The sequence below is a fragment of the Coloeus monedula genome (genome assembly GCF_965178545.1).
Source record: "Coloeus monedula genome assembly, chromosome: 12".
Lineage (NCBI taxonomy): Eukaryota > Metazoa > Chordata > Aves > Passeriformes > Corvidae > Coloeus > Coloeus monedula.
This window is the reverse complement of record NC_138792.1, coordinates 5,042,432-5,055,093: the sequence shown is the minus strand read 5'-3', so window position 1 is coordinate 5,055,093 and position 12,662 is coordinate 5,042,432. Positions and strand designations below refer to the sequence as shown.

The 12,662-nt window shown below is 40.7% G+C and overlaps 1 protein-coding gene across 1 annotated transcript in view; it reads right to left on the bottom strand.

Moving 5' to 3' along the window:
* The window catches only part of HTR2C (5-hydroxytryptamine receptor 2C), a gene marked incomplete at both ends in the record, with an annotated part of 38,672 nt that extends 34,268 nt beyond the window's left edge, over positions 1-4,404 (bottom strand). The window contains one exon of the mRNA XM_082289419.1: positions 4,020-4,404. Coding sequence (XP_082145545.1) covers positions 4,020-4,404 — 385 coding nt within the window. The remainder of the gene's footprint in view (positions 1-4,019) is intronic.
* Positions 4,405-12,662: the final 8,258 nt, after the last annotated feature.

Sequence of the window (12,662 nt, the reverse complement as noted above, 5' to 3'; positions counted from 1 at the left end):
CATCTTCAATGAGATACAGAGAGTATCTATTTAGTATTCCCTCCCTCCTCTCACTCTAAGCACAATTTAAACCTTGGGTAGCTGAAAAGAAGCTGTTCTATGGATTCAGGGCACACCATACAGAGCTTTCTTTCCCAACAGCATCACAGATACACCACAACTTAATCCCATTTGTCACATCAGGTAAACAGGCAGTTGTTCATGTGGAGAAAATTCAGTAGCAGGACACTCAATATCTCAACTAAAGTTTCCTATGTATCTAATAATCTGGAAAGAGGGTGAATAATGATGTAGTAGGTTTTCAGATTTCACAGAATTATTTAGGTTAGCTGAGGTTACAAGAAAGCTTAAGGACTTGGAAAGAGAATAAATGCTGCTGGGTGAGCACACAGTGTAGGCAACCTGTGGATCCTACTGATGGCAAAAAAAAACCCCTAATACATCCAGTTGGATATAAATTTCACTGGACACATCCCAGGTACAAGGTGCCATTGGAGAGAAAAAAATAGTCCCATTTCTGAATTTATGACACAGATAATGCAAGCAGTGTAGGAGTTTCCATTCACTCACACCCTAGCAGAAGAATAAAATGTAGTGGTTACTCAGCACAAACAGAAACACCACGCATTTAAATCTAAAAGGAAGAAATAATAATTTCTGAAAGTAATGCAGCTGTCAGCTGGAACTTAGTGCAGTCAAGATGCATTTAAACCCATGACTTGGTATGATCTTTAAAATGATCAGTTCTAGATACCTGAGTGTCACATCAGAGTGCTGAACTGCACTGCCTCCCCCCATCTGCAGGGAAATCTACATCAAAGTCTGCCCAAGTGCTCAGCACATCACCACACGATAATGATGGTAATTATCAATAATAACAATAATGTGGTTGTAACGCTGCTCTGGCAGCTGGGGCTGATGAATGCTGCATCCAGTACCAGCCCCCCTGGAAGCTGCATCAGCCACCAGCATCACAAAGGGAAGAGAGAGCCTGCACTGGGAGTCACAGAGGGGACTGCTGGCCGCTAGTTGGCCACACCCTGGCAACTTGCTGGCAGCTGTGAACCTTCTGCAATAGAACCAAGAAAGCTCAATATCCTCTGCAGTGTCCACTCAGCTCAGCTGACAAGATTCTCTTGCATTCCTTCACCAGCACAAGCAGAGGAAGAGAAGCCCTCTGTTTCTCGCTCATAAACACATGACACGATGTAAACCCACTGCTGCTTGTCCCTAAAGCCCTCAGAGGTGAGGAAACAACCTCAGTCTGTTGTCAGAAGCTCCTCCATGTGCAAGATACCTGATGCCCTATCATATCAGTATTTTTAATTAATCAGGCATTTCTCCATTGAGATGAAGCTGTGTACATTTCTCATTTACTCTGCCCAAAGCACCCTTACTAATTAGCACACTAATTTGCTTAGTTCTTTAGGAATTACATGCCAGGGAAAATGTTCTTGGTTGTCAAATGCAACTCATCGATTACTGTAAGACTCTTAAGAAAGACTAATTGATAAATATATCTGAGCCCTGATTAATGGGTGAAAAATCCATCATGCTACATCCTGCTGTCCCTTCCTTTATAAGACTCTTGAATTAACTTACAACTTGATTTTTCCTACTTTTAATTAAGAAAACCACCAAAAACCACAAGTATTTGTGGAGGGTGTCATTCAATTTTCTGGTTATGCTTGAAGTGAAATCTACTTCATTTACCTTATTAGCCCAAAAGTAAGGAAATGAGCCTACTCTGTCAACTAGAATTTATCTTTGGGGCTGAGGGAGCTGATGTGGAAACTTGAAAGTAATTTCTTCACTCTCCTATTTGTTATATGTATTTTTAAAGGTTTCTCTCTGATTACATAAATTAAAAGTGACTTCTACAAATCTGGAAGAGGTGTGCTGCATATACTTCTCAGTACAGCATATGGCAGCCTTTGAAACAGCCCAGAACAAGACTATGTAGAATATATAGAATGCACAAGGTAAAATATACAGAGTAAAAATGACTGAACATTCACAGTTATGTTTCCAAGCAGTAACACTCTCCCTGCTCAGTCCATGGCCAGGCACCCCAGTTACCCTCATGAGAATTCTGCCGGTGTAAGAATATTTCCCCCTTTTTTGCTTCCACAATTTAATAGCTTAAACACAATAGCTTAAATAATATAAAAAAATTTATTTCACTGGGGTCCTACTCAAATCAATCCACAAGTTCCTCTGAGTTCCATTTTTCCCCAAATGGAACTTTTCTTCCTCCTCCTCCTCTCACAAAGCCTGAAGGCAACGTGCCTGCTTTGGTGCCAGCACCCGGCACTGCCCCAACAACCTCTTCATTTCTCAAAGTATTTCCACAAATCTTCCATGTCTGTCCTGAAATTACAATTTTTGCCAAAAAAATCTACATCGTGCTGTTTGTGGAGAAATGTTTGGGTTATCAGCAGCTAATACTGGCTCTCTGGCAAAAAAAGGGCAATAATTACAATGCCTCTTCAAATCAGAGGTATTTCCTTGCTGCTAAAGGGGTGGCATGCTTTACACCTTTAAACTACCTTAAGTAATCATTTTCTAGGCAGAACAGAAAATCCATTTCTATTACTTTCCAAAGACCTTGCAAGTATGTATGTAGGAAGACCACTTCCATAAATTCACCTTTTTAGAGTCACTGGCTAACACAGAATTTATGCAAGTGCAGGTCAGTCACATAATTCAGTATTTATATGCTCCCTTTCAAGCTCCCGGGAGCTGGAGTAAAATGCTAAAAATAAAATACACATGTTGTAATACACACAAGATTTAGAGATGGAACTATTCTGACAGTTCAAAATAAAAGATCTTTGTGCATAAGATCTCCACAGCTAGGCCTGCACCTAAATCACATATTGATTTAACTCACTGTAGACAAGTTATATAAGCTTTGGAATGATGTATGCTTGATCAATGTGTTTTAGGAATTAATCTCTGCCAGACTTACTCATTTAGGCAAGTGAAGAAGTCAGATAAATATCCCTACATTTTACTTTATAGGACAGTAAACCAATTTCTAATCAAATTTGTAAGTAAACAGCATTATTTGTTTCCAAGAAATATTAATATTAAAATACCTTTCTAAGAAAATCTTAAAGCAGACTTCAAAAATTAGTAAGTTTTATCTATGAAATACACACATTATAAAATTGATACGTGAGTATACAAACATGATGATCAAAGATACAGAGGAGAATGAAATACCCCTTTGAAATATCCAGGGATGGAGATTCCTAGCAGCCCACTGAACAAAGGGATTTGGAGTCCCAGCCAGATGAAAGTTAGATATATTTGATATTTTACTTCTTTGAAGTGCTAACAGTGACTCCACACCTCAGTGCAGCAGCACTGCCCCACTTCATTGCAAACACACGGACCCTAATATGGGGAGAAATAAATGTTTACACCTATACAGGCAGGCCTCTGGGTGCTTTAAAACAGGGCATATTCTCAGGTTAGAGATAGGGAACTGAGGCACAGAAAGGCAAAATGACCCCCTGAAAGGTACAAATGCCAGGAGTGAAGGCTTTTATTTGAATGCCAAATCTACTAGGGCAAACCTCCTTTCTTATCCACGTTTTTTCTCAAATCCCACTGATCACAGCAGTGGGAGCTCAAGGACAGATCCCGACCTGGCTTCGAGCTGGGTCGGTCATGAACACACACTTCTCAGATTTTCTATGAGCTCTTGTGTCCAAGCTCTGTCTTGGGGCAGTCCAACCAAAAGGTAAAAAGCTGACTTGCTCTCACAGATTCTCTTGGTGGCCTCAGCAATAGGAACCCCACAGCTGGACATTATTCACGGGTCATTCCTGGCAGCGTGGACACAACCTCTGCTCCCAGCAGAGACTGAACCTCAGCCCAGAGCCATGACCAAGTGCACACTGATACTCCCCAAGTTACCAGCACAGGGAAAATCGGGCACAACAGATTGTTGCAGCCTCAGGGGACTCCCTGCAAAAGCAAATATTCAAACTAGGAGGGAAGGCACTTACCGTACAGGACTGCAATGAGCGACACGGGCATGACCAGGATACCCACCAGCATGTCTGCTACTGCCAGCGACATCAGGAAGAAGTTTGTGGCATTCTGCAACTTCTTCTCCAAGGACACAGCCATAATTACCAATATGTTCCCCCCAATGGTCAGCAGGATGACAACCAAGATCAAGAGGGCTGGCCAATTCTTCTCCCTCACGGACATCCGAGAGACTTCGCCCTTCTCAGAGGCGTTGAGAGGATCAGATGTAGGCAAACTCTGGTTCAGAGTCAAATTGCTGCTTAAGGACCAAGCCATCAGACCACCATGCAAACTAAAATCCAGTGTAACAGACACTGTCGTTAAGCTGAGTAATATTCCAGTGCTACTTAAAGTGCTCATTGTCTGGGGCTGGTTTCTCTGTCTCTTAACCGTGCCTCAGGAACGATCCCTTTTCCAAGTTCCAGGTCCAAGGCAGATGCCGAACATCACAAAACCTGAGCCAGAAAATCATTTGATCTTCCATAGTGAAGTAAAACTTACAGAAGTTAGCGTGGAGCTCTTCTAGTTTCCTTGGGTGTGGTAGATGACGACCATTGACCAGCAACCTCCAGGGAAAGGAGACTTTGCAATCTCCGGCTGGTTTCCAAGTTCACCATTCTGAAAAGTAAAGGAAAAGGATATTCTTCACTGAAACCACATTATACACAACACCTTCTTTATTTCCCCATGCAACTGCCATCCGTATTCTTCCCCTTCCTGCTGGCTAGGATGTTCTCCAGACTGCAAGCAATTTATCTGAAGGGTACAGACTATGCCTACAACCATGGGGGAGAGAGGCAGAGAATCACATCAGTGTGCTCTGGCTGGTTAAAAGCTGATTATCACTAATTAAATGTTTTGTGAAACCTGAAAAAGCAAGTCTGAAAAGCAAAATATGTTTCAATTGATATCCACTTCACAGATACTCCGCTGCTGTGTAAAATAGTAATTGCACAAAATTCCAACCAATCCAGATAGCGCAGGCAAGCACAGGGTAATCCATCACCTTAAATGGAAGGGTTTGGATATATTTTACCTATTCTGAGGTAAAATGAAGGTGTTGTAAAAACCCTCAGATCTTAATGACTAACTCTCTTACAAGAACAAATATTGTAGTTTGGTTTCTATTGGGAAATGAATGATGGATATGACGCAGCCCTATATGATCCTTCTGAAACAGACAACAGAGAGTTAAGAGAAAAGAAAGGACAAACTTTCATAAAAGCTGAGCACTTATTTCTGCTTTTCATCTGTTTTTGTGCCACTGCTTCTTGCTGATCACAAGCACACAGCCAGGCCAGTAAACCTAATCCCAGCAGTCTGCTCCTCAGGACTACTGCCCCAACAGCCTCATCCCACACACGGGGTGGGGGACAGATTTCCTCACAGTATCTCACATGATTTGTGCTACTTCACAAAGTAGCTGACAAAGTGAGGACAAGTCTGATTACAACCCCTGACTGCCCATGTAACACAGGCCAGAGAACATCATGCTGCTGCTTCTCAAGTCCCTCAGCCTCATGCATGGAGCTAATTTGGTGGATTAAATGTACTCTTGACTTCAGGCACATGTCTGCACCCACTGAAGCTAAGGGCATGTACTCCCAGTCCTGGTTAAATCACGTCCTCAGGAACTCAATAATTTTGACTGCCAATCCTGTAAAACTGATGAAAAACAGCAGCTTTGCTTTGCACTTCCACTGAATTGGAGTCAAGCTCCCAACAACCACACACAGCACAGGGCTAAAAGCACAGTAGGAAAGCTCTTAGCTGAGCAGTGGTATGGAAGTGGACCAGTAAGTAGAATAAAATCAATAGTAGGCAACTTCTTTTGAGCATATCCTCAACTTTTTGTGTAGCCCACAGGAAAAGAGCTGTTCTGTCACTGTTAAATAAATAATTAAATAAAAGCCAGATTTCAGCCCTTGAATGCAGTGTGGCACATATCTGACATAGCAATTTGTTATCCAGGGATCAAAAGCTAGATGTAATTAATGAGATTACATTAGAATTCATTTAAATAGAAAGTGCTCAGAATCCTATCATAAAATGCTTAACATTCATGAAGGTTTTGGAACCTTGCTAATGGGCTTTGTGCACAAAAATATTTCTTAAATGAGCAGAACATACAATGAACCCAGATTTGCTTCTGCATTGTAGTTAATTACTCCCAGAGGGTCTCTAAACCTCATATTTAGGAAGAAGTTTTGCACGATAGGCACAGAAAATAATTTTGCAGCTGCACATGCAGATGAATGAGCAAGTGGTTACTGGACTGTTTATTCTTTCCAACTTAGCTGGCCTCAAAAAAAAAAAGTCTCTAGAAAGTTTCTAAATACTTCAGAATATTTTTTCCCAAACACAGCTTTTAATTCAAACCTCTGATGACAGTTTTTCCAAATCACCTTTCCACAATGAAGGAGACACTAGGCAGCCAAAGGATCATAGGCAGGACATACCTTAACTCTAGACTGTGAAAACAAACAAGCAAACAACCCCCAAACAAAACCACACCACAAAAAACAACTCCAAGATAAGGCTTCTGTATTAAAAGTGTCTATTTTTATAACTGCTCAGGTCTGAATACTGAAATAGCGAGTAGAGTCATTCACTCTCTCTTGCATTTTGCATATTCAGTTTGAAAAATCATGTGGGAATTTGACTACAGGAATTCTCAAGACTGGGCTCCACTGTCAGAATTAACTGTTTTATTGCTTTGCTAATATTCTTGTTCTTATTCTTTTACACAGATCCTGGCTTGAAGTCATCAGTTTTCCATTTCACGGCATCCTTCAGTCTCCTCAAGGTAAAACTTTATGACTAATTCCTTCATCTACAGTCTTCTAAGCACACTGCTGTACCAGAAAAATAACTCACATTTTATTCATGGATTCTGCATTTATTTAATAACCATCTCCATAATTTTAAATTGAAACATGTGCCTATCACAGATTTTTTTCCAGTAGCTAACATCAAAGTACATATACTGAATTTTGTGGTCAATCATCAATTCCAGTTCAGTCTACTACTGACAGTCCTTAAAATTATAATTTAAACATTCAGCAAAACCAAGTTCTTTTCAATGCCACTCCTGCTTTCTGATAAAGTAAAATAATTCTTTCTTTTGGCACATTCTTTCCCTACAGTCTTTGAGTCCGGTTTAGAATAAACTGAAGGTAGAAAAACATTTTTGTCTATCGAGAAACACATGAATTATTTAAAGCAGAGGTTGGTATGCTGGAGTTTTTGGATATTCCAGAAGGTTAAGTTGAAGGGAAACAAAAGCTACAGCAGTTAACGGGTCTGTACTGGTGGGGCACTGGGGGGGCTCACATGCCTTTGGGAGTATTTACCACCATTATACTTGTTAAAAGGAAAAAACCCAAACCTTTCTTGGAGTAAACACAATTATTTTTTCCTTTGAATTAAATGCATTCATCTTTAGCTGTTTTACCCTTCAAAGCTCAGAGCACTTTTTCCTGGAGAAAAGCAGCTGCCTGCTGAGAACTTGAGACGTTCCCCGGCCCCCAGCCAGGATCCTGCCTCTCCTGGACAGACTGCAAAGCTCCTGTGCTCTCGTGAATCATTGAGCAAAACTCTGGGACTCGCACTCTGAATGTTAACATCATGCATTTGAAATTGGGTAAGAAATCAAGGATTTTCAGTTTAGCCCAAAAAAGGAACTTGAGTTTCAGGCAGACTGAGGATAACACATTAATTCTTGGTGAGTCTTGCTGCAAAAAAACCCCAGAAGTACTTAATAGTCAAAAGCAATGCCTTTCAGCAATTCCCTCCCCACAAGAAAAAGAAGAAACCACCAAAGGTACCACAAGCACAAAGGCCATACACAAGAGAGATTTTCTCCTCCCAAACTATTGGCAGTGTCCAGTTCTCCACGTCACAATCCCATCTCCTCCATGCCCAGATGAATGCCAACAAGCTGCTAAAGAACAAACATTTTTAAAGAAAAAGTTGATCATTCAGCCTTGACTTTGATGGCAGACATACATCAGGGAAAAAATAAATCTGAAGTCAACTGAACTGAACTGCAAGTACTGCAATTTTTGACAGGAAAACAGTTGCAGATAGTTCACAACTATCTGAGCCAGACAGTCAGCTGACCTAAATTTTTATAGCTCCATGAAGCCCTTTTCAAAATGGCAAATAATTTTAAATTATATAATAGAATATGCAATTTATGCTCAAGAGGGCAGATTTAAGGCTTCATTCTTCACTCTAAACCTTGCATTTCTTGCTATTTGCATCTTTACTATTTTTTATAATCCGTTGCCAAATTAATTTTCACTTTTTTTTTTTGGAACAGAAGGTTGCTTTAAAATACAGATTTTCATGGCAAACCTGCAAAGGCCACTTTCATTTTAGCGATTCAAGAAAGTCATATTTTTATATTAAGAGAATTCTATATTTTGGGCAGTTGGAACTCATCTTTCCTTTTGTAGCAGCACTAGGAAACATCTCTAATTCTGTGCAGTTCTATTTTTAAACAGTGTGTGAGAATGCAGAAAGTCCAGTGGAGATGACCAGGGTGATGTGGGAGGAAGCATGTTAAGTACTGGGGTTGGTTCAGCCCAGAGAAAAAGCTTTGAACAGGGAGGTATTTGCTGCCTACATCTACCTGCTGGTACTTACAGAGGAAACAGGGAGACTCTTCCAAAAGCTGGGCAGCAAAACAAGAAGCAATTGTGACAGTGACAGATCTAAGGAAAGGATGTATGAAGCAGGAAAAAAAAATAGATAAAACAAATCTCAGTGCAGACGGTCAGACCAGGGAAGTGGGACACAGAGAGACTGTGGGATCCCCATCCTCACAGATGCTCAGAACACAGCTGGCATCTACCCTCAAACACCCCATCCAACCTGGAAGCTAGTTCTGCCTTAAGTACCTCGAGGTTGGACTAGAGACCTTCAAAAAGTCCCTCTCAGATTAAATTATTCTACAATTGTATCAAAATTGTGCTTCTGAGCAAACCTGTCCAGCGTGGGGATGCTTTTGAGCTCCTACCCTTGGATACACACCCTATGCTTATCCCTACTGCTCAAGCTCAGGATTAGACCAGCACATCCTCTCCCCTTTGGTTCCCCCAAGGCCAGAAATAAAAGTGCACAGCCAGGTGGGAAAACACAGCTGTGAGGACTCCAGTGTGCCTGGTGTAGGATCCAGGGCCCTACAGCCGCACCAGCACGTGCCCATCACACCAGAGAGATGCACACACCGACACCAGGTCCTCACCTTCAGACACCCATTGAGGTCACGTGTGTCTGAGGAACTTACAGTTCAAACATATTCTGAAAAGTGGCAGTTTTGGAAAGCCCCAACTCATTTTAGTCACTCAGCAGCATCAGGAAATCTCCTGGTCTTTTGAAAGCAATGCCTGCACTGTCAACACAGAGGCAGCGTTGTCACAGTCACTGCAGTGGGGAAAGAAAAATCAAAACCTAATGATTATTCTGTAGATACCCACTGCAAAGTTAACCAAAGTTGCAATCCAGAGAAGTGGCTATGCCTAATTTGACTATTTTTCCTGAGCTATTCTTGAACTTGGGAATATATTATTAGCACTTTGTTTAGAGATTTTCTTTCCAAGGAAGAGTTTGATACTCCCTCTTCAGTTTTGCAAGAAATTCTGGAAGTTTTCCCAACAGGTATTGGAGATAAATCAGTGTAAAAAACACTTAATAAAACCTATGGGGAACCTCCCCAAACCCAGCTTTTCACCACTCTTTTTAAATTCTGACACAGAAAATAACTATTTAATTACTTGCAAACTAAAAAGAGTATTTCATTTTTTCACAGCAAGAAGAAAATGGATTTTCTCAGATACAAGCTCAAGTAATGATATTTTGTAGGGTCATAATAATGAATCACTACCATTCTGTCCAAAAGCAAATAGCATCAATTTCCCTCTCTGTATCTTCCCCCATACTGAGTCAGAAAGGCATTAATTTCTTAAGGCAATACAAACACACAAAGAGATCTTAATCTACCTTCTGGCGGTAAGACCAGCATCTTTTTTATTTTCCCTTTGTGGAAGAGCACCTGGGAACCTCACAAGAAGATGTAGATACTCTGCCACTCCCTGCAATGATAAACTTGCTCTCTTGGCTCAGACATGCAGAAATACTACAACAGAATAAATCTGAATCTCGTCACACACTATCCTAACTTCTTGGAATGATTACACCCTAGTTGTTCATATTTTCTATGGGTAGGTAAAACTCCAAACTTCCTCTCTGGTTTTTTGTTTCCTTTTTTTTTTTTTTTCTATAATACTTGTGTCCCCAGTGGCTGAAATTCAAAGCACATATTAACTCTCTGCAGTTAGTGCATTTATCATGGCAATCCTGACCCTGCTTTCCTGTTGCTTTAATAAATCACATTATTCATGAATCTGGATCATGCAAAGTCCTACTGAATGCAATCAGACCCACATTCCTGAGCTGGTAACTGCCCTATTTGTGCAGCTGTGCTCCTGAAAATTCTTACTGAGCTTGACCAGCCCCATAGTGTGAATTGGCTGTAACCTGAATTCAAGCCCTGCCTCTGACTTCTAAGGACCAGCTGGAACACAAGGGACATTCATCTTCTGCCAGACATTTATGCCCTTAATGCAACAGTATCGTGGTATTTGCTCCCTGGCACATGGAGGTTTCAGAGTCCACGGGATGTCCCAAGGCAGCTCTTGTGGTTGTAAGAACCTGGCCTCTGCCTCCACTGCAGTGACATTCCCTCTGTCCCTTTTTAATTCAGCTGCACAATGTGGTAAACATCAAGTGTAACACTGGTGGAAAAGTCTTGTGTGGTAGCTTCTTTATGCTCAGCTTTACAGGGTTCTTGTAGTAAACTACTGTTAAACTTTTTCTTGCTCTTTCTAAACACTCTTTCTCCCTAGAAAACCAGTTTTTCATCTTCTCTGAAATGTTTTGCATGGCAGCTCTTTGTTTACATCATTAAAGTCTGAAAGTAAGCACTTACCCAAAATTAAACATAATAAACCAAAGCACAAAAACACTTACTTAGCTTTTGGTAGCTAACTTTTTTGCAAGTTTTAAAGCCAGGCCTATTTAAAAACCAGAAGACTCCACAACTTTCAGCAGTTTTTGATATACAGTGCTGTACCCCACGTGTGGTTGGATAACTTCATAGCTGTAAGTGCAACCACAGGAAAACCACACCTAAATACGCACCTGCCGCTAAATAAAAAATAATCAGTGATTTATTTTCAATTCATGTTTTAGGGGAAATATCGCATCCAATATCAATGAGCCTGGCATTCTTTAAGGGTTGTGCACACTTTGCAGTAGTAACAGAGAGCAGCAGTCAGTGTGGAAGGAAGAGCAGGAGCACTGAGCAGCTGTGAGTCACAGCCTGAGCGTACACACAGAACACACGCGCCCGTGTTTGGGGGAACACTGGTGACTCACTCATTATTATTAAGTAAAATTCCTTAATCAAGCAAGAAATCACTTGATGTTTCTCTCCGAGCTTTCTCTTCGTTCCAGCTCTTTGTGCCTTCTGAAATCACACCATGGGATCCCTCATGTTCTAGAGAAGAAACTGAGATTTACAGGGCAGTGACATGGTGCTCACCCTGCACCTCATCCCACATGAGATCCAGGGAAAAATCTTCCCTTTCCTTTGCATGTGGGCCCTTAGCTCAGGCAGTTTGAGCCCCTGTGCCCTTGCACAGCCTGGTACATCAGCAGCACATGGCTGCTCACCATGGGGTTCACATGGCTGAAACAGCTTCTCCCCTAAATCTGTTTTCCCTGTAAGAACCTCAACCTGCAGAACTAATTCAAGGCTCAGGGAATTCTTTTTTTTTAATTATAAGGTGTTTAATAGAGGTCTCCTCCCTCCTGGCGTACTCTTAATATAGGTTACAGAGTGCCTCTCCTGTCATTGCTGTCTGACTGTCTTTAAAAAGAATAAATTACAGCATCAAATAAGCCAAGGAAAAGGAAAACAAAGGTCAAAGCCTAATAAACAGTGTGCCTAATGAACTGACAAATGGCTCAGGGCTTTTACTGTAATAGCTTAATTAAATATGTGTTTTCACATATGTGCGTAGTGTCAGAGAAGGGATTATTGAAACATTCATAAGTTAATTGACTTATCTTTATTTCACACATAGCAATAGTTGATACAATAATTACATAGAAAATGTAGCTACTCATAGGAGTTTTTTCCTTTCAATTTTTTTTTTCTTTTTTTTTTCTGGAAAAATTGACCCCTATGGACCCAAAAGAGGATGACTGACAGTATAAATTCAAAAAGCCAACACTTTTCTGATCTAAGTATGTCACAACTGGATATTTTGGTGAATCTGTACTAGGGGAAGCTCTGATGATAAAAGTAGGTAGAAAATAAAATTCTTAAGAACTGGTATTAAAAAAAAGCAAAAAAAGACAAAGAAGATAAGACTGAAACAGTTAAAACAACTGGTCTGTGTGATGCCTGCATTTAAAGATAGAAAATGATCCACACAAACCTCTTAGCTTGACCTTAACCAGGCAAACATTCAGAACAGATTTTAAAGGAAAATTTGAGACAGGAAAATGCATGGAAAGTGCTATGAAAGGCAACATGAGTTTCCCAG